A 23205-nucleotide genomic window follows, 5' to 3' on the forward strand; every position below is an offset into this window, starting at 1 on the left:
ATGTAGAATTGCCAGTATTCTTACTCAACTAATGCTTGGTTCCATATTTGCAGCTATGTCTACTTATCTTTATGTTGTTAAGTCCGAACTTCCTGGTGCTATTGCAGGACTTCTGAATGGAGACCATAGCGGGTAAGAAGAAATTTAAAATTATTCCATGAGGGGAAATACGGTCATTTCCTTTGCATACCTCTCACTGTTCTCCAGTTGAAAAGAAAAAAAAAGATAGATGGGACTTTGCAGATGTCTGCACCTGTGCCTACCAGTTTGCAGTCTAAATGTGTTCTGTTCTTCACAAGTGTAATCCTTGCTGACTGAGTCCATAGTGATTAATAGGAGCCTACAAGTTATAGCTTGTTGTCAGCATCTTTATATCTGCAACTCTTACAAAAACATTTTGTTCTTATTTGTGCCAAATGAGGAATTCTTAGAGTGAGCTTGCACATTCAGCAGGATTAAGGGACAATGGTTTTTCCCAAACTGGACTGTTTCAGGCTGAAAATCGATGGAGATTATGTATGCTTCTTTCTTTATTTTAAAAAAGTCCCTGTACATTAGGAAATCAGTGTAACAGAGCAAAAAGTGTAGGTAACTTGCCACTTTTTAAATTTCAACAGACAATCATTCAGATATGCATACATTCTTTGAAGTAATATGTCTGTTACAATCTTCCAACTTGGGGTCTTCCAGAAGAGTTTGAGCAAAGCTTCCAGAATTCTCAGTGGTAAAATGATCTAAAGAATAGATTGGGTCTAATACTTATATAAACTGAGGTTGAATTGGGTCTAATACTTATATAAACTGAGGTTGAAGTATATTGAAATATCTTTTCTGGGGCTACGACTAGTGCTTTTTCCACTACTTTGCTCTTCCTGTTCAGTTGGACAGAATTCCATCTTCTCCCTTTCTTCTGACTTGGAAAATTGGATTTTTTGACTCAAGGTCTGATGCATGCAAGCCTTAATTAATTGTCCTTTAGATCAACTGTGAAACTTCATATGAAAGCAACCAATAGATTCATTTTTCTTGCAGAAACAGTCCCAAATTGTATTTCTGTTTTCCTTGCTGCTGCCTTCACAAGATGATCTCATCCCATACATTTCACATAGAAAATATTTGACACAAATATGCTTTCACTTGGCAAAATTAAATAATATCAAGATGAACCCTAATTTCTATTGGATTGGTTACTGCCAAAGGAACCACGCTAGGCATAAAACATAAGAATTGAACCTGTGACTGAGTTTGAAGCTTTTAAACTACTGCTGTCATTTTACCATATTAACCTTTTTAAAAAAAGCTAAGCAAAATTTGGCAGGTACCGAAATTTTAAAATATTTTTGTTTTTGATGAGTAGTTGCTAGAGTTGCCTTTGGGAATTGTGCCAGTTTTCATATTTGTTTTATAATTCCTCCAATTTGGCTGGGCAGCTGTGTTCACTATATCTTTAGTACTAACTCAAAACCAAACATACACACACACACACACAGAGGCACACATAAGTAAACACACATATAGTACGGCATAGTTTGCTGAGAAAAATGTTCCAACATTGAAATAGCTTGTTCTTGTTTTGAATAAACTGTCTTTGTTCCTGCTTGTACAATTAAATAGCTTAAGGCTATCATTTGGTTGCTTTTCCAGTCTTCTAGTTTCAGTGAATTTGAACTTTTGTCATAAAAATATACTTCTTGAACTGTAAGTCAATTAAAAATATTGTAGTAGGGTTTTTTTTAAGAAAAGGCAGCAGCTATAGAATAATTTTCATTCTCCATCACTGGATTGATAGAGCCAATACTATACAGGTAACTCCTTGTTCGTGAGAAGGCAACCCTAGAAGGAGCATCCAGGACCGAGTTAATCTTCTTAACCCCATTCCCCCCCCAACAAAACCCTGAAAGAAGAAATAAAAGAGTGAGTGGGTACACAGTCTCCCACAAGGAAGGAATTATCTCTTCCCCTTGTCACATAGCCAGTGGAATCACAACAAGAAGGCCTCCAAGAATGGGGAAACTAGGTAATGCAAGTTCCAGCACCTTCTTAGTAGATGCAATCAAATGTCACCAGCATTTCACAGATAGAGTGGAAGCCTCTATGTTTTTATTGCTTGTGTTTTTATTACTGTTGTTAGCTGCCCAGAGTTGTGTGCCACAAGATGTGCAGCCACATAACATCAATTAGTCAGTTGATCAAATAAATAAATAAGCAAGCCTGCAAATGGTGAACAGGTGGTTCTAATACCAGTAGTCCTCTAAGAATCATGGACATGCCATTCCAGCACAACACAGCCCACCCCACTTCTCATTAGGGCAGCAGAGAAGAGCAGCAAAGGAGCAGGCTACTTGATCAAAAGGGAAGCTCAAAGGTGGCAGTTGAATGGCATCTGCTCTAGATAGCCTTTGTAGCAACCCACACCTACCACAGGAGAGACAGGGGTAGCATCAAGCAGCAGCATATCCCAGCAACTGGAAAAACACCAGAAAGGCTACAACAGGTTCTTTTATACCAGTAGAAGATAATATCTGTAGCTCAGGGCTGAACTGTGGCGTTCTTGGTACTCTCTGAGCTTGGTTGGTTGCTTATAGATTTTTCATCACTGAACTAGGTAATATCATCAGTGCAAGTGATTGTGGGTTTTGCTCCCTGTTTATATATACAGTGGTACCTCGGGTCACAAACGCTTCTGTTCACGACCAATTCGGGTCACGAACAGCACTGTTCACAAAATTTTGCTTCCGTTCGCGAACGCCAGATCGGGTGACAAACAGGATCCGCGGCCATTTTCCCTGCCGTGACACGTGGTCGTGGCTTCCTGTAGGGAGGGGGACTCTCCCTCCAAGCAATAACCGCCTCCCCACCCGCCTTCCTGTCCTCCATGCCAGAAGTCGCCTCGAGCAAGGTTAGCATTCTCTCTCTTCGTACTGTACTTTGTGTCATATTTTTGTGGTTTAAAAAAAAAAAATACATATGGTTCAGAACGGATTAACCGTAATTACATTGCACCTTATGGGAAAATTTGATTCGGGTCGCGACCAATTCGGGTCACGACCAGAGTCGCGGAACGAATTAAGTTCATGAACCGAGGTACCACTGTAGTAGTTTGCCCTGCCAGTTTTGGTGAGGGTGTGGTTTCCTCCTTGGGGGTTCCTTGGTTAGAGTATTGTTTTCTGCCTGATGGTTTATCTGGTGTTGATCCCTGCTTACCTGAGAGTTGGCTGCTGGAGGGGAAGTGTTCTAGTCTCTTTGTTTCCTTCCTAGTTTTTTTTTTTAGTGTCTCTTTTGAATGGTATGAATTTCCTCTATTGACTCTCAAGGTCAGGTGACTACCTTTTGGGCACATCTGGCTGGTTTGTTTAAGGGCCACCTGTTCCCCACTATAGGGACAAAGATGTGTAGAGGAAGGGAGCTACCTGATAAGCAGAGGCCAGATATAGAGGGAAATGCTGGACTTACTCAACCAATTCTTAACAGAGAAATTGAGAAGAAGAGTGTGATAAGAGTGTGATAAGAGAGAGAGCCCCCCACATCCTCCTGTTAAGAAAAGGAGTACCTATTTGTAAGATAATAAATTCCAGCCCCATTTCAGTGAGAAATTCCAGCATCTCTTCTTACTCTTCTAACATTATACTACAGGGATGAAGAGGGGGAGAGAAAACCAAAACCATAGGATAAAACTATGGAAACAGAGAAGGGGGACAAATTCCAATGACAGTACAGCTCAAGCAATGGTTTGTATAAGCACAGGAACCACATTAGCCTTACACTACTTGTTAAATGACCAGAAAGGACTCCACAGCTCTGGGGCTCATGGAAGAAGTTTAGGAGCACTATAAGAATGTCAAGAGGAAAACACCCCAGTACAGGTGTTCAGTTCAGACAATACCCCATTCTGCTGGGCAAGACAGCAAGGGTGCTCAAGTTGGAGGAGATAGACACAACAGTACAGAATAATGCCCAGCCTATTATCTGTAGTAGTTTGCTCTGAGTTGGGAGTCCCATTGTTACAATTCTTTGATAACATATTATCAAGGAATAGAGGAAGGCACCACTAAACCTTGATTCTTCATTCTGGACAGTAAACTATATCTTCCAATAGATTTAAGGAATTTGTGAGCCACCTAGAGTCACCTATGGAGTGAGATGGGCAGCATATAAATTTGATTTATAAATAAATAAATAAATACAATGAGTGAGATTTCTCAGTCATTGATGATGAGCAAATGGTGGTCTTGACCTCCAGACTGGTGGTGTTGAGAGATTCCTTTGTGGACCTGTTCCGATGCTGAACTTGGATGATGCTTAGATCTCTACAGAACACCAAAGACCTGATAATGAAGGTAACAACAGTGAGCTTGCTTACAATCAAGTCCTTTGTTTTATGGACAGATCCTGATTTTTCAGAAGTAATTGTCAAGCCCTTAACAGCCACTTACTAGCAAGATTCTCAGAGTCGTCTTTAAGTAGATTTATTGAAAGGAAAAGCTGATTAGGTTACAGAAATCTTTGCAATTGGATATGATTACTTTAGTGCCCAAGTTATCCCCATGTTGATTACGGTGATTTCTTGATTCTCTTACTAACGAGATGTTGAAGTACAGGGGAGTTAGCTATTCGTTTTCCTGATAAGGGAAGATTATGTAGATGTTATGTGGTTGTAATATTTTGCAAACTGCCATCAGGCTCTGAGAAGCCCATTACAGTACTGGCAGAGGAAGTTATTTTAGAGAGGATCTAAACAAATTGTAAAAAGTGTATGAATTCATGTCCAATTCATCCTAGGACAGAGTCCAGTTCACCCAAAGAACCATGACATCAGGTGTAGCAATTTACAAGGGATTATGGCTAAAATATTGAGGGACACACACACACACACACACACACACACACACACAGAGAAGTGGATTACTAGTTCAAGGTCAGCTTTGCAGTGGAAAACAGTATTCCTGGTGGCCTTAACTTTAACCAAGGAGAGCAGGGGAACTGGAAGCATTATTGGTGAGAGGGAATCTTGCATTTTTCCCATCATGGCAACTGTTTTAAAAGTACTCATAACATGCTTTTGAAGGTTCCATTGGCCACAAATTATTTGGGAATTCTGGCAGAAGGCATACATATAGATTTATATAGAATAAGAACTGAAGTCTAAATATTAGCCCATCTGACATCCTCAACAGCTTGTGCCAGGTCTGCTAAAGACATCTGGCTGTGCCAAAAGTTATACACTGAAGAATAAACTCTTTATTGGGGAGTCTTCTATAGCAGTTGGATTAAGCTGCCAAAGAAAACATTTTGGAGACATGGTGTTGAAATCCTTGTAAAGAAGAAGAACCACCACCAGAACAGTTTAGAAAATATTATAGGGCCAGTCTTTAACCATATAGGAACTAATGTGTCTGACCAAAGTAAATATATATTAAACCTTCATATCAATCCACCAACTTTTTAGAAAGAAACTTTTTTATTTATGGCCAATTTTTAGAGTTTGTTTGAGAGCATAGTTCTAACCTTGGGAGCTGCTACCTTTTCTGATTATACTGTTCTTTCTATAACAAATATTTTTAAATTGCTGTATAAGCAAGAAGCATCTTTCTTGCTTTTGTCAACATCAGCCAAAGACTAAGTGCTGATAGGGCAGAATTCCCAATTACCTAAATAACATTTTAAAAAGAGATTCTTGTTCACAAGAGCTTTAAATTTCCTTAAATTAATCTATGATGGAGCAGAACTTTCACCTATACCTCTTTGCAATGGATTTTTAAAGTAAAAGAAATGCTTAGAACTGAAAAACACAGAATTGCATGCCAGATCGAGGAAGGGAAGAATCCGTGATTTCAAGGTGGTAGGAGATATGCCATATATCATTTTCTAGGAAATCTGGATATTTAATAATACTCTTCCCAATATAGTACTTCAGGCAGGGGACATTTTATGCCTACTCCATTGTGTGCATAAAGTATCTTCTAGTCCAGGAGATCTTGCTTGCAATCAAATCTGGGCTTTTAATTTTAATTGGTTAAGCAACATTTCTGTGCCAGTTTTGGGAGCATGCTGTGGGGCCACTCACCAAATGGCTGCCCTAGGAGACTTCCCTGTTCACAAAATGGTAGCCCAATTGGGCAAGTCACAAAAAAAGGAAGAGACAAGTTAGCTATTCAGCGTGCTCCTTACTCTCCAAAGGGTGCTTTAATGGAGCCCAAGGCATTACTGCAAATAAATATGATGCAAGAAATATGTGGCATCCTAGTTTATTTATTTGCTTTTTACTAAAATAATCGTTTTAAGGTGGAAAAGAGAGGCTGATGGGCATCCAGGGAAAGGGAACCTCATGGGCACCATGTAGGCAATTCTGGACTAGACATTAAATTATATGTTCTATTAGGAGAACAGAAGGGGAGTATGTAATGTCTTAATCTATTTCTCATTTTGTTGCCTATAGAGATAAGAAGGATGGTGGTAATGTATCATCCAGATAACTCTTTAGCTGGGGCATATCTGTAAGTTATGAATAAACGCATGAGTTAATTGTTAGTATTACTGCAATGGGAATGTTTCAGTTGCCCTCTTCCTGTTTTAATGTTGTGTATTTCAGTGGTGAGAGATTCTACTCAGTCCTTCGGTAAATCTAAATCCAGGACATCTGTCTGTCTGTCCATCTGTCTATCTCTTACACATGCACATATTTCTCCCCTCCCTTTTTATTACTTTGTTTGGTGAGAAGTTCTTGAAAACTCAAATGGTTCATGCCACTTTGCTAAACGTACAAAATGTTTAATATGGATATTAATTTTTATCTGTTTTAAAAATCTTGACTTCTAAAAATAATTTTTAAAGTTCTTTTTTTTTTCCCTCGTTGTTATGCATGTGAGGGCTCAATATGTAGTTGAAGTCTCCCAGGCATAATGAAACTGTTTGTATTATCTCTTCTAATAGTTCCTGGTATCTTGATGGAAGATTACTGCTGCTGATTACTTCAGTTTGTATTGTCTTCCCTCTAGCACTTCTTCCTAAAATAGGTAAGTAATATTCCTGTAGTATAATTTACTGTTGGCAGCCATGTTTTCTTTTTTAATAGCTGTTTCATTGAGGGACGTCAGAGCGGCCCTTAATGAGAGTTTAAATACATCAAGGAAAGTTGAGCAGGTTAGATTTATTTGCAACTTAGTCTGTCTTCCAGACTTGCCTAGTTAACCTATTAGTTGGATTGCCCAGTATTTTGTCTGCTCTACTAAAATAAAACATTTACAGAAGAACATTAAAGAGCTGCATTTACTTATTGTATGCCATTATTGGTAGACCAGTTCTAATTCAGTGCTGCAAAACTACATAAATGGTCTGTGACAGGCAAGTCGGAATGTTGTTAGATGGAGTCTTAAGCTCCAGACACCAAGCCCTATAATGAAAAACATACTTACAATGTGAAACTCTTTTAACCTTACATCAAGATCACTTTCCTTATAAATTGTCTCTTATTTTTACTGTTATTTTACAGGCTTTCTTGGCTACACAAGTAGTTTATCATTTTTCTTTATGGTGTACTTTGCTCTTGTGGTAAGTAAAAAAAAAAAATCCAGATCATAGCTTATGTTTTCTTTTTATTTTGATGGATTTCAGAATTCCTTTGAAACAGATGTCTGTCTTTAAAAAAATTTGTCTTTAAAACCAAAGTGTTCCTTCTCCTGTCTTTTATGTGCAGTGTATGTGTTTGCTTGTGTGTGGGTAAGTTTTTTTGGCTTAAAAAAAAATCAGGAATCTGAAAAAAATTACCATTGTTAATTTTTTGGAGTATAAAATGCAGTACAGTATATTTGTTTTCGCTGACAGGGCAATGAAAAATACTAGTCTGCGTGGGATGGAATTTTTCGTCTTTGATTCCAACCATTTACTGCAACTCGTGCAGAAGAAAATGTCATCTATTCCAAGTAAATTGAATTTACATGTTAGTTTAATAATACAAAGCACAAGAAGCAGCAAAACTCTTTTGAGAAATTTAGCATACATATTAATATATCAAAGGTCTTATTCTTTCAGACTGAAAGAAATACTTTCTCCCTATTCTGTCTCTGTGTCAAGTAGGTCATTCAGTGCTGATGTTTACACTCATTGCTTCTTTTGTGATATATGGAAAACAGAGTAAGGGAGTGCATTTGGTTTAGATTTGCTTCTACTGTGGTTTCTACAACAGTAGAGAATATGTAGAAATGGATACATTTCAGGATAGATTTAGACATGAATTGTCTTCAAAACCAGCATCTGTATGTACACTGGCCACAAATGTGTTTCAAGCAACTGCTGTAATGTTTTAAAAGTTCCAGCACAGCAACATACACATACTGGCAACAGCTACCTGATCTATATCTTGGGTACATGTATAGAATTTTGTGGCTGTACTTCTGCCATGTGTAAATTTGTTTCATCTTTAGTTGTGGTGATCTTACTAAGGAACAGTGTTTTAAATCTGTCGGTTGATAGGCCATCCAAATGTCACAAGGAGCAAATTATCAGATATACAGACAGTCCACAAAAACCTTATCTGTCTGCAAAGGTAAGAGAATATAGTTCAGAGAATATAATTCAGATTGTTCCTCCTATAGAGTTTCTCATTGCTGAAGTTATGTGGAAAAAAGCCACACTAAATATTAAATAGGCTGCAGAGGAAGAACTGAACCAGCCCCATAGATCAAAAGGATCTCAGTTCAGGTTTACTTCCCAACGGAGTGGGTCCTGAGCATAGCCTGAATGTTATGGCTGCCAGCTTCCACCTAGAACAGGCGGTACATAAGGTTATAAGGATCCAAGTCATAAAGGACTTGTAGGCGATAACCAGCACCTTGAATTGGCCCTGGCAACCTCAATATCAGTGTTACTGTGCTATATCTCTCAGCAGGCAAGTGGCCATGTTCTGTATCAGCTATAGCTTCTGAGTCATCTTTCAGAGCATCCCCATTTAGAACAAACTGCAGTAGTCTGATCAGAAGATGATAAGGGCATGAGTTTAGTTATTAAACTATTATTATTATTATTAAATTATTAATAAATTATTATTAAGTTATTATTAAAGCATGAGTTATTAGTCATAACCTCTTTATTACAGTTAGCAAACCAGCTAAAGCTGGCCAGAAGTCCTCCTGGCTGCAACCTCTATTTGCTGCTCTAACAGGAGCTACAAGTTCAGGAGGACTCCCAGATTGTGCACTTGCTCCTTCAGGAAGAGTTTCAGCCTGTCCAGCTAAAATTGGAACGATAGTGGAATCAGAAGGCTTCTGAATGAACAGTAACTCTGCATTGTGGGGATTCTTTTCGAGGTTGTTCCATCCTATCCAGTCCTTTAGGTGCTAACTGTCAGATCTCCTGCTCAGCCCAGGGTGAAGGTAAAAGAACATGGTGTCATCAACATACTGATGATACCTCACTGAAAATGAGGTTTTTCCTTGTTGTTTCATCTAGATCAGGGGTTCCTAAACTTTTTGCCATCACACTTCCCTTTAGTGTAATCTTAATGTACACATCTCCCCTAAAAATCCAAATACCAAGATGAACACAAATGAACAATGAAAACAATAGTGTGAAACTTTGGGAAAGGTGGATTTATTGTAACAATGTAACTAAAAGATTCTTCACATCTCCCCTGGACTCTGTCTGTACCTCCCCAAGAAATCCAGACAGGAAGAAATCCAACAATTTCCTTAATCCCGCATTTTTGTGGTTGCATCCTACCACCTTCTCAGCAACCTTCCCCAAATGAGGGACTTTGGAGATGTGTGCACATTGGCCAGGTTGAGAGATGGCCTCTTGAGTTGGTACATCATTGCCTCTTTCAAGGGCTGTGGCATCACCCTTAAGGTCTATGGTATCAGCCCTTAAGGAAGAGTTCACTGTCTCCTGCATCCAACCCCTTGTTCCCTGTCTGACAACTCTTACCACCCGGGAGTGTAGCCTACAGGTGTTGGATCTTATTCCACACAGAGCCCTGTCCACTTCCTCAGAGTTCACAGGTTCAAAAGAATTGCAGATGATCTCACAAGGTATCACCACTATTATCTCATGAGATTCTGTCTATCAGATGTCCAACTCTGAATAAATACAAGCAATTTTATTGGCAAAATGCCTAGCAAAAAGGTCAGCTAATAAAAAAAAAATTGAACCGTGTGTGGGTGGATGTGTTGGGAGGTGGGGGAAGGGGGAGAAAATAGAAAGGTTATAATACACTATATTATAGGGGATAATTTTAGTTAGAAGAACATTCAGATATTTAAAAAAACCCCACTCAATCCTTTCTTTTGGTCACTGTCCTCCTTTTCTTAGGCTATTTTAATGCCCATTTTATTCTCATGGTACCCACTCCGTGAACCCACTACATGTTGTCAAAATTACAGTTGCTCCCTTAATCCAGAAAGGTTGCTGATCCTTGGGATGGTGTTTCCAGAATTACCCTGGGTGCAAAGAATAGCCTTCTATTCAACTGAATAATCTATATGCTTAAGAGCTAAATCCACAAATATGCTCATGTGGGGCTCTGGAGGAAAGTGAATAACTAAGGAATAGTGAATTACTCTTCTGCTCCCTTTCCCTCCCACTTTCATGTATATGCAAGAGTACCATTGCATAGTGTTTCTTCTTGGTGTGAAATGGAACAGAGTGAGCAAATCAGTTTGTGTGGACTAAGGTGGCAGCTTGCTTTTCTTTCTCGAGTTTGTTTGTTTATTATTTATCAAATTTATATGCCACCCATCTCACTATACAAGCGACTAGGCGGCTTACACATAAAAACGTTCTGTCACCTGTGCAGCTGCAAAGGTGTTTAAGTGTAAAGATCAGCTGGGTTGTCCCCCATTATTCTGTGATACTGTACTCCTAAAGCAAGCAACCCTCAAAGAAATAGGCCCCTCCTCTTTTCTTTGGGGTAGTCAACCCATGGGCCTGGGTATGATTACTTTACTACTTGGCTAACAGTAAGATTTGCTGTGTCAGGTTATTGCTTTACTTATTTACCTTCTTTTTGATGCAAATATTGGCTTTCGGCGGCTCATGTTAATCCCTAGTGTAATAATTGAGTGCCATGCATGTTGATTTTAATTTTAAAATTTATATTGATGTGTAAAGAAAGATAGGAGGGGATATCAAATAGGTACAAATAATAAAAAAACAGCAGAGTGGTAATAATGTTTTTACACATGTGTAAATATATATTTTATATATTGCTCTCTGCCCCAGGATAGGTTGAAGTAGGAATGAAAGCAAATGAAACAGCAGTAGCAACCATGCTTTTAAAACTACTGCTCCCTCTCTACCTTCCACCTAAGCAGGCGTGCTCCGCTGAAGTTCAGTGCTTTTTCTGTAGAATAATAAGCAGTGCCCCTTGGCTCCCTTGGCTTGTGTTGACTTGCAGGTGGGCCTTAGTTTTCCTGTGGTTTTAAGAAGATAAAAATCACATAAAGGCTGTCCTGCAAAAATGCCATCCAGAATGCAAGACAGCCAGTCCATTAAGGAACTGAACCATAGGATAAAATCAGACTTCAAAGCTGTCAAAACATCTCCCTAAGGGCAGCATCTTTCAAGATCTCCAAAATATTTTTGCCAAGTCTAGGAGATGATAATCTTCTGCAAGCTCAGCAGCCTCCTGTGAGCTAAAGTGCCATTCATTAATACCCACTTGGGCTTACCTGCATCCAGTATGTCTCAGTTCCTTGGCAGGTCCAGTGACAGATCACTTATTCACCATCCTGTCTGGTGCAAAAGGATTTTGACCAGATAGTCTGGGAGGCAGATTGTTGTATATATCTAAAGCTCCATGATGTCTTTAAATCCTAGACCATCTTCACAGGCTACTTACGTTGTAACACACATTTTTACTTGATTCTTCTTTGTTTGCTGGGTTCTACTCCCAAGTAAGAATACCAGCTGTTTAATGCTTTCATGTGGGCTTGATAACACTAGAACTGTATGTTCTCTTAGTACATATGTAACTGATGACAAACCAGGGATTACAAAACAATTATCTATGCATTTAATTGGAAATAAATCTCACTAGTAAGTGGGGTTTATTATTTAGTACATGTGTTTAGAACTATGATTGTAGTCTACCTTCAGTCTGTGAGCATACAGTCACTCTTTTTTTGCTTCCCAAACCCTCAGAAACTGGTTTAAATTGATCTGCAATTGTCCTCACCACTGTTGTTTTTGAAACACCAAGATATCTGGATAAGACTTATCTCCCTCCTAGCCACATCCACAGCTCGCCCTGTTATTGCCTTGTGAGAAATTTATAAAAATTGTACACAATCACTGTTTCAAGGAACTGCAAAGATGTTGGTGAAATGGCACCTTAACCTTGATAGGGAGGAGGGGAGCAGAATGATATGGCATTATTGCATATGGGAAACCTCCTGTCCTTAAATTCTGGCATTACCACAACAGAACTCAGCCCTTTCGTTTGACTTATAGCTGGGCTAGAAGTCAATCAGCTTAGCTGCCCAACAATAAAGATGACAGCATGAAAATACAGGGACTTCTGAAACTAGCACAAAAGCAGAGATGAGATCCTGCCCATCAGCCATGCACTGAGGCATATCATCAGACTTAGACATTTTGGTCACTAACCTTCTCTCTCCTAGTAATCAGTTGCTAGAGTGAAAAGCATGGCCACCCTTCTCTACCCCCTGCAAGCTGTCCATGGAGTTTTGCCTGCTACTTCCAGGCATTTGAAGGGTGAGATACTAAATTTCCTGAATAAACTCAAGATGCAGCTGATGCCTATAAGGAAATTACTTGCTTCATGGTCACTCATTGAGCAGAATCACAGATATTACAAAAGTTACAGAAACCTAATGGAATGGAGATAACCAATAAGATACAGTTATCCTGGAATACAAGCTCTGATTGAAGGACAAGGAAGAGTGTACTGGAATCATCATTGCCTAGTGTGCCAAAGCCAGCATACAGTCAAAGTAGAATTCAAAATGGTGCAAATTCTTCCATGGAAACATCATATAGCTTATATAGGTACCCATATATAATTTACTACTGGGAATATGCTATCATTTCCCACCCTCCCATCCCCAATCTTCAGATGGAAAATGAAATCAAAGGCATATGAAAAAAACAATGATAATAATGAATGACTTCCACTGCTTTGACATAAATTGAGATTCTGGACATGACAGAAAAACAATCTCTTGATACACTAAATTGTTTTGCCTTAGAACAGATAGTGAGGGAGTCCATTAGAAGTGGAAGCAGTCCCGGATTTAATCATAAGTGGCACCCAGAAACTTCTCCATGACATAAAAACTATTGAACCAAGTGAAGATAGTGACCATAATATTGGTACATTCAACATATATGTGAATGTTTGTTTGCCAAACAAGCCAGCAAGTCCATTTTTTATTTCAGAGGAGTAAACATTCAAGAAATGATGGGGTTGGTAAAATGAAATTTGAAGGGGACAGTAAAGAGAATCAAGTCTCTCCAGAAAGATTGGGCATTATTCAAAACTACAAACTATTAAATGCTCGCTGAAATGTGTAACCCAGGCCAGGAAAATTGTCATGAAGTCCAAGAGGATAGCAAGCAGCAAGTGAATGGAGTCAGAGAAGCTATTAGATGTATGAAAACTTAGTTCATAAAGCAGAAGTCCTGCCCAAATAAGAACAAAAAGGAACTTTGGCAAAAGAAAAACAAGGAACCACTTGTCTCCAGTTGTGTCTGACCACCCAATTAGGTCCAGCAGGATGGGTGTGTTCTCAGCCATGTAAATTAAAGAATCTCACCTCATGATGTCATCTTGCAATTCCTGCCCTCTGGAATGTTTTCTCCCCAGAGATTTGGGTGGCTCCCACTCTTATGTGGTTCAGGAAACTCTGGAAGACCTGGTGGCTCTCCCAAGCCTGGACAGAGTGATTGTGCCTTTTTTTTTTTTGGTCTTGTTATCTTTTGTTCTAGATGATCTGTGTTGTTTCGTTTTGGTATTTTGCTCTTCTGGCCAGTTATATTTTGATATGTTACTTTTTGGTTGTAAGCAGCCCAGAATCTTTGGGAATTGGGTGGCAAATAAAATAGGAAAAAATGCTAAAAGTCAATAAAATATGCCCAACAAACCATTTTGAAGAACTTAGAGTGAAGAATATTAAGACAAACAACAAAAATATTTAAATATATTCCAAAAAGGTAACTAACCAGAGAAGCTGTTAGGCTATTGAATAACAGTAGCATTTAAGAAGTGGCTGGGGGGGGGGGGAATAATACAGAGACTGTATGAATTCTTCATTTCTGTTTTCACTGCTGAAGATGCAGGCCAGATACCCATATCTGAACTGCATTCTTCAGTAGAGGAATAAATAAACTAGGCAAGGTAACAAGAAATGAAGTTATAAGCGTAAGTGACAAATTAGAAACAAATAAATCCTTGATTCCAGATGGTATCAATCAGAAGGCTGTTTAAAAATTAAAATTTGAAAATGAAAGAAATAAGCAGTTCCTCTTTAAGAATTGCATTTGTTCCTAAAGACAGGACAAAGGCCAACAGGACCCCAATTTTCAAAAGAGATTGAAGAGAAATACAGGAAACCATAGTCAGGTTAGCTTAACATTCATTCCAGGTAAAATGGTAGAAAGCATTACTGAAGAAAAAATAATTGAATTCATAGTTTCTTTTCAGCACCTTATGTTATTCTAACATGGCTTTTGCAAGAGTAAATCTTATCTTAGTAAGTACAGGTATCTAGATACATCTTGGCACCTGAATAACTTTTCTAAGGCCTTCATTGTTACTCTACCAAGTGCTTGTTTGCTGCATATTTCTTGACTGCTGATTCCTTTACTTCTGATAATCAATATTAAAAGGCAGAAGCTATCCACCACTTCAATATGTTCATTGTCAGTTCTAAGACTGGTTGGTGTACCTGTTGTCATTAGTTTGGTCTTTAAATATAATTGGAGTCCCATTTTTTACTGTGCTCCTTGACTCCTTGACTTGCTAGAGTTTCCAGGCTATTTGCATTTTCAGCTATCAGAGTAGCATCATCAGCATTGCACAGGTTATTGATGTTTCTTCCTCCAATTTTAAAACCATACTCATCTTCTTCCAATATAGGTTGAATAAAAAAGGGGAGAGTACATAGCCTTGACTCACTCTTTTGCTAAGCTGGAGCCAGTCTGTTTCACCGTATTTTGTCTGGACTATGGCTTCCTGACCTATGTATAGGTTTTGCACGAGGACAGTGAGATGTTCTGAGATTCCTATTTTTCTGAGCACATTCCACAGCTTGACATGATCAACATAATTAAAAGTCTTATATAATCAAGGAAGCATATACTGACTTCTTTTTGTTATTTGGCTTTCTCAGTTATCCAGCATGCATCAGCAATAATGTCTCTTGTTCCTTGGCCTTTTCTAAAGCCAGCTTGAATATCTGGCATCTCCCTTTCTATTGAGGGCTCTGATCTGTGTTGGATGATCCTAAACATTATTTTGCTAGCATGTGTAAGGATATTGTGCAATATTTGCATACTATGTTGTCTTCTCTCTCTGGTATTGGTATGTAGACTGATATCGTCTAATCTCTTGTTCATTGTGTCGTTCTCCAGATTTGCTGGCATAGTTTGGTTAGAACCTTTACTCACTCTGCTTTGTTACTTGTAGATATTCAATTAATTCCTGTAGTCTTCTGTCTTGGTAATGACCAGAGTACTAACTTTATCTTCTAGTACTAGAGGTTCTTGTACGTATGGAATATCTTCTAAGGTATATTGGATATTAATACCTCCACTGTACAGAATTTCAGTATACTCCTTCCATTTTTGTTTGACCTTCTTTGAATCAGTTACTGTATGTCCACTGGCGTCCTTTAGCATATTAATTCAATAGTTTGATTAAAATGTAAAAAAGACAGGTTTCATGCTTGAAATCATTAAGAAAGGAATTGAAAATAAAACAGCCAATATAGTGATGCCCTTAAATATGCTGAAACCTCACTTGGAGTATTGCAGAAAGACTGGAGCACTGAAAAGTGGAAAATGAGGAAAACCAGACCAAAATTATTAGTAGGTTAAAGCAGCTCCCTTATGCGGAAAGGCTAATATCTGGAGATCTGAGCTTGGAGCAATTGCAGGTTAGGAGAAATGACTGACGTATATAAAATAAGGCATGGTATGGAAAATGTGAGGAGATATTTTTTATCTTTTTCCCACAAGGAAAATGCTGTGCCATCCACTGAAATAAAATGTGGGGAGATTCAAGAAAGTATTTACACAACGCATGGTTGAACTGTGGTGCTCATTGCCATTTTGCGTGATGATGTTCCCCATTTCAGATGGTATTAACAGAGTTGGACACATTTATGGAAAATCAGGCTATCTTGTTGGCTGTGGGCTACCTCCAGTATCCCAGATGATACGTCTTTAATCATAGCTGCTTGGGAACCACAGTGAAAGAGAATTCCTGCCTCTTGTCTTCATCCAGTTGGTTGCAGCACAACCGAAAATGCTGGATTAAATTGCCCTTGGTGTAGCCCAGCAGGGCTCTTCTTATGATCTAATGTTGTTGGATGAGTTAGCTTTGCTCTTTGTTGGTAAGAAAGAGGTTTCCTATGAAGCTGGAAGTATTTGCCTATATGGCAAGTTAGGCCAAAGGTATATTTATTTGTGTGTGTATGTTATTCAGTATAAACATGTTATTTAGCACCAATAATGTTAATTAAAAATAAATAAATGCTAAAGGGAATGCTCATAGGTCTATTAAATCCAATTACGATTTTCTGACTTTTTTTTTGCTTGAAAGGTGGAAAGATATTGTGTGGTGATACATGTTGTACTATAGTTCACATAGTGTTTTCCTACTATCACAAGTACATTCCCTATAATATATTCCAGGAATCCAAAATCTGACCTGGGCATATGGAAGCAATACTTTTATAATACTATAATTTTCTCCTCTTGGTTTTTGGGCAAACCATCTGCTCAGGTTATTGCCTGTGAGGACAAATGTTAATATTGGCTACAGATATGGGCTCGGACCCAAGAATTGAAATTCTGCCTCAGCTAGAGACTCCCTGGGTGATCTTGATCTGTTTTCCTTCTTTTTTATCATTATTAATAGCTTGCCTCATAGGGATGTTATGAGAATGACTGATCTGAGGAAAGAAAACTATTCTCTGAAAGTGCTCTAAAATGGTGATCTAAGAATAATGAATGGAGTATGGAATTTTGTCCTATAATAGAACATTTTTTCAGATTTCCAGTATTCAGTTCTCTCTCTCCCCCTGCCCTCCCCACCCCTAAATGCCCTCCAGCTTTGGGCAAGCAACCTGTAGAGATGTTCTGATATTACAGGAATTTATCCAGTTTTCTTAATAAGCTTTCTTTGAAATTAGTAGAGCTTTCTTAAGAAAGCTTCCCGGTCTATTATGCTCTAAAATTGACAAATGACTCGATCTCTTTCAAATCAGTTAATGTAGTGAGATTACTCTAAATTAATAAAATGTAATTTTGTAAGGACTTTATATTCATTTCTCAGTATTTACTGTGAGGTTTTATTTGTTTTGTTGTCCAATGATTATAATTAGCTGGAATCTAGTTCTTAAACTTTAGATGGGTAGTAAATAGAATTTTGGATTTATAGCATTCCAGAAGTTCAAGGTCCACTTGACAAATTGCTCTTCTATTAAAAAAAGAAAAGAAATATCCTTACATACAGAAATGCAGCATGTTTCCTCCATGACATGATTGTTTTCTGTGCTTGGGAATCCTTTGTGTAGAATAGCATTCAGTCATACAACCCCACCACCACTGTTTGTCATGGTACAGCCCAGGAACATGTTCTCAGTTTATTATGGGAACTGTACTGGGTTTGAGTGGGCTTTTGATCAGAAAGATCTTCCCTATTACTGTATAAATTTTGGTTCATGCTGTTGGGCAGTGATAGGAAGGACTGCATTTGCAATATACACATAGATAGAATGTACTGACTCTTACTTGTACCAGTAAACATAAGTACAGCCAACTTATGGATGTCTTCATGTAGTCATTAGGAGTTGAGCTTGATGTGAGGGAGATTTTATATATAAATAACCACAAGATTTCCTGATTGGATTTCTCTGTTCAGTCTGAGGAACAAGCAGGGATTGAATGCAAGCAAAAGTCAGCATCTGGTCTTTCCCTCTTTGTGTATTTCTCAATCTGTTTCTGAGCATTAGGGCTTTGTTCAGATACTATTTCCCACCATTCTCTCTCATTCTATCATGTCACAAGTGCTCCTGTGCCAAAGGAAATTCTGTATGAATAAACCATTTTTTAAAAATATTGTTTCAGTTTATAACAAACTTACCCACAATGGGGCTCTCCAGATGTGTTGATCTACTACTCCCATCATTCCTAGCCAGGATATCTAATAGCTATGCTGATTAGCATGATAGGTATTTATAGAAGTGAATAAGTTTGTGATTGGATGTGTTATTATGGTTAATTCCAAGTGAACCCGTATGTGTTCTCTTTTTATAGATCATAATTAAAAAGTGGTCAATTCCTTGTCCTCTGCCACTAAACTTTGCTACAGGATTCTCCCAGGTATTTAATCTACTTTAAATCTGAAATTGTTCCTGTATTTTCTGCAGGCCTTTTATTTCAGGAGTACCAACTGTTATATCATTTGACAGTAAAATGATTAATTGAATGATAATTTGTAGGACTTGAAATAGCACAGATGGTTTGCTGTACTAGAGGTGTATAGTGGGGCAAAAAAGTATTTAGTCAGCCACCAATTGTGCAAGTTCTCCCACTTAAAAAGATGAGAGAGGCCTGTAATTTTCATCATAGGTATACCTCAACTATGAGAGACAAAATGGGGAAAGAAATCCAGAAAATCACATTGTCTGATTTGTAAAGAATTTATTTGCAAATCATGGTGGAAAATAAGTATTTGGTCAATATCAAAAGTTCATCTCAATACTTTGTTATATATCCTTTGTTGGCAATGACAGAGGTCAAACGTTTTCTGTAAGTCTTCACAAGGTTTTCACACACTGTTGCTGGTATTTTGGCCCATTCCTCCATGCAGATCTCCTCTAGAGCAGTGATGTTTTGGGGCTGTCACTGGGCAACACGGACTTTCAACTCCCTCCAAAGGTTTTCCATGGGGTTGAGATCTGGAGACTGACTAGGCCACTCCAGGGCCTTGAAATGCTTCTTATGAAGCCACTCCTTCATTGCCCGGACGGTGTGTTTGGGATCATTGTCATGCTGAAAGACCCAGCCACGTTTCATCTTCAGTGCCCTTGCTGATGGAAGGAGGTGTTCACTCAAAATATCACGATACATGGCCCCATTCATTCTTTCCTTTACACGGATCAGTCATCCTGGTCCCTTTGCAGAAAAACAGCCCCAAAGCATGATGTTTCCACCCCCATGCTTCACAGTAGGTATGGTGTTCTTTGGATGCAACTCAGCATTCTCTCTCCTCCAAACACGATGAGTTGAGTTTAGACCAAACGTTCTACTTTGGTTTCATCTGACCATATGACATTCTCCCAATCCTCTTCTGGATCATCCAAATGCTCTCTACCAAATTTCAGACGGGCCCGGACATGTACTGGCTTAAGCAGGAGGACATGTCTGGCACTGCAGGATTTGAGTCCCTGGCAGCGTGGTGTGTTACTGATGGTAGCCTTTGTTACTTTGGTCCCAGCTCTCTGTAGGTCATTCACTAGGTCCCCCCGTGTGGTTCTGGGATTTTTGCTCACTGTTCTTGTGATCATTTTGACCCCACAGGGTGAGATCTTGCATGGAGCCCCAGATCGAGGGAGATTATCAGTGGTCTTGTATGTCTTCCATTTTCTAATTATTGCTCCCACAGTTGATTTCTTCACACCAAACTGCTTGCCTATTGCAGATTCAGTCTTCCCAACCTGGTGCAGGTCTACAATTTTGTTTCTGGTGTCCTTCAACAGCTCTTTGGTCTTGGCCATAGTGGAGTTTGAAGTGTGACTGTTTGAGGTTGTGGACAGGTGTCTTTTATACTGATAACAAGGTCAAACAGGTGCCATTACTACAGGTAACGAGTGGAGGACAGATGAGCCTTTTAAAGAAGTAGTTACAGGTCTGTGAGAGCCAGACATCTTGCTTGTTTGTAGGTGACCAAATACTTATTTTCCACCATGATTTGCAAATAAATTCTTTAAAAATCAGACAATGTGATTTTCTGGATTTTTTCTTCCCCCATTTTGTCTCTCATAGTTGAGGTATACCTATGATGAAAATTACAGGGCTCTCTCATCTTTTTAAGTGGGAGAACCTGCACAATTGGTGGCTGACTAAATACTTTTTTGCCGCACTGTATATTACTGTATCACTAGAAGTGCGGGATCCAAGATTATGGACTTTACATGCAATAGATGTGTCTTTTCCTCATTAACTCATGCAGGTGCATTGGACTGGGTTGTCTACAAAGAAAGAGAGATTCTGGAAAGGAACTATTCCTCTGGAGTAGTTTGTTCCTGAATAAGGATGAGCTTTCCCCCATACCTTAAACCATTTCTGATGTGTTGGTAGTTGCAGTAGGCTGTTACATGGTCCAGAAAGTAATTGAGAATTACTTTAAAGCGATGAGTATAAAAGTGCTCTTCATTAAACTGGCTTTGTAAGTTCACTGGTAGGATTCTGAAATAGTTTTAAAATTGTGTAATTTGAATCCAGCTGATGTGCTTTTTTTGCTGTTTGTTTTACACAGGTTTCAAATTCTACTGGAGACTGTAATGCACAGCTTTTTCATTTCTCCAAAGAGGTAATCTAAAATATCCTTTTAATGGCTTAAAGGAGTTTACGAAAATGTGTTGAAGCATTAGAATTAGCCAGAGCTTCTCAGTATGACTGTCTTTATGTATAGTACTTCCTAAGCATGATGATTTGAATTGGGAATGTGTCCTAGCACTGAGGTCTGCAGTGGAGTACCTCTTAATGTCTGCTAGCACCCCGTCCCCCCTGACCTTTTACATTGATAAAGAATTCTAATTTGTTTTTTTAAATGGGTGTTTGGCAAGCTATAAAACAAAGCACTAGCTTTTTGTCACCTTTATTATTTCCAATAATGCCTTTGAGCCTCAGATGAGTTCTGTAAGTTTTCTTAGAAAATAAAAATGATGGGAAATTACAGCCCAGTACTTTATTTGAAACTGTATTCACCTGCCCAGAAAAAAAAGATAAAAATAAGCAGAGATAGTAGGGAGCACCAGGCAACAGAAAATTCCCCACAACATTTTGATAAATGGGTGCTTTGTAATTCATAACATTTCTCATCCAGCCATGTTATGAATGGGCAAATGTCCTCGCAGCCTATTTGTAAGAAAGACTGTAACATACTCTCAAAAATTCTCTCCAGATGAAAAATGTTCAGGGTTCTTGTCTTATTAATAATATGCAGTGAAAATGGAGAAAGGATTTGAAATGTATATATATATATATTTTTTAAATAAAAGGCAACATGTATTTCTGTCTTTCATAAAGATATTCAAGGCAGCCAAAACCCCACAGTAAAACATAGTGGAATCAGTATGGATTAATTCTTGGCTTTTTTGCAAGGGTTTAAAAATAAGGATCAAATATTTACAGTCTTTATTTCAATGCTGTCTTTCTTTTTTCTTTTTATTTAGAGTGCTTATGCCATTCCAACTATGGCTTTCTCATTTCTCTGCCATACATCAGTACTGCCAATTTATTGCGAGCTCCAAAGGTAACATGTAACTTGTAAGTGCAAACCATTTAAAAAGCAGGAGTAGGAATACTGAAGTTTGGAAACGATTCATTTCCTGTTTAATCTAGTGTGGACAATATTGAAAGGGGCCATTTAGGCTCTTAAGTGCAACCCCTGCTCTGCAGGAATCCAAGTTAACCATCTCAGACAGGTGGCCCTCTAACCTCAATTTGATCACATCCTATTTATTTATTTATTTAGATTTAGAGGCTGCCAGACTCCAAACAACTCTGGGAGGCTTATATATTAACATTCACAAACAATAAAAAGCAAAAGAAAATGATCATGAATGTCAGGAATAACAAAACACAATACCCCCAAAACAGAACAATACAACAGAACAGCACAACGCTCCCCTAAACTGAGAGGGGCTCAGCAACCTCTCTACCCCCCAGCCTGGGACCTAAGCCTAGTTTTCAAGGACTTGTGGAACACCCTTTGGAAGGGAGCTGTACAGATAAATGAAGGGGAGCCCCCCAGCTCCCTGTGATTAAAAAATGAGACAATATAATTGTTTCCTCTAATGTATTGAAGCTTCGTCTATAGCAGGAGAGGGAGGAGCTTCCAGCCTAGGAGCCACCAGGTCTTCCATTCAGCTTGCCAAAAGTTCTGCTGCATTCCTTTTTGGGGGCTACATGCTTGGAGACTCAAGTTCCTGAGGCATCTAGAATCAGCTCTTCTTCAAGACTTATCTCATTCCTTTACTCTTCTAACAGAACAGTAAAAGAATGAAGGACATAGTCTCTATTGAATCTGATTGTCTCAAGGCACTGAAATATTTTGATTAGAGGACTCCCAGAGAGCATATCCAGAACCCCCTGCTCTGCTACTTCCTGATCAAATGAGCAGTGAAAGATGTGTGGGAGGGGTGGAGATTGTGGGAAAGAGAAGTATTCTCCACTCTACAACTATTGTTTTACTGCAATCTGTAGTCTTCTTGTGCTTCTCCCATAAAATATTTGTTCCATCTTTAGAGTAGTCATTTGATGAAATCTGGTAGTAACAGGATTTGAGAAATGTGATGCCCCACTGCTGTAATTGTATTAGAAAAACATTCAGTAGCAGTGGTAATTGTAGTAGTAGAAGAAATTTAAAACTATTCAAGGAATTAGAGACATTATCTACAAAAAATTAATTCCACCCAAGAAAAACTATCACTAATTTAAGGTAAAAGAACTTGAGTGTGTCAAGACACTGCATGTACCTCTGAGTTGGTGGTATGAGAGCAAAAGTATATTGATTTGTAAGGTAGCATTTAGATTAGAGATCCTGGTTTGCATAGGAGAGCAGGAGCATGCATGCTGGTCAAAACACACCAAATGCTGCATGTGGCATTGCTATGACTGTGGCACATCCAACTGTTGTGGGTATTCCTTTTTTTTTGGTCTTCAGAATCTAAGCATAATCCCAATAATCTAGGGAGATCTCTAAGGGATCTATTGGTTTGGTTGCTACTACCAGCCTTTTCA

The 23205-nt window shown here is 38.6% G+C and overlaps 1 protein-coding gene across 1 annotated transcript in view; it reads left to right on the forward strand.

Annotated features, from left to right (window-relative positions):
- Positions 1-23205, forward strand: part of SLC38A6 (solute carrier family 38 member 6) — a 75442-nt gene that overhangs the window by 36997 nt on the left and 15240 nt on the right. The window contains exons 6-11 of the mRNA XM_088149734.1: positions 54-132; positions 6931-7013; positions 7490-7548; positions 18493-18558; positions 20717-20770; positions 21636-21715. Coding sequence (XP_088005860.1) covers positions 54-132; positions 6931-7013; positions 7490-7548; positions 18493-18558; positions 20717-20770; positions 21636-21715 — 421 coding nt within the window. The remainder of the gene's footprint in view (positions 1-53; positions 133-6930; positions 7014-7489; positions 7549-18492; positions 18559-20716; positions 20771-21635; positions 21716-23205) is intronic.

This window comes from Python bivittatus, unplaced genomic scaffold, assembly GCF_059951505.1.
Source record: "Python bivittatus isolate LINGU-HERP-01145 unplaced genomic scaffold, Pbiv_v1 ctg000580_np1212, whole genome shotgun sequence".
NCBI lineage: Eukaryota > Metazoa > Chordata > Lepidosauria > Squamata > Pythonidae > Python > Python bivittatus.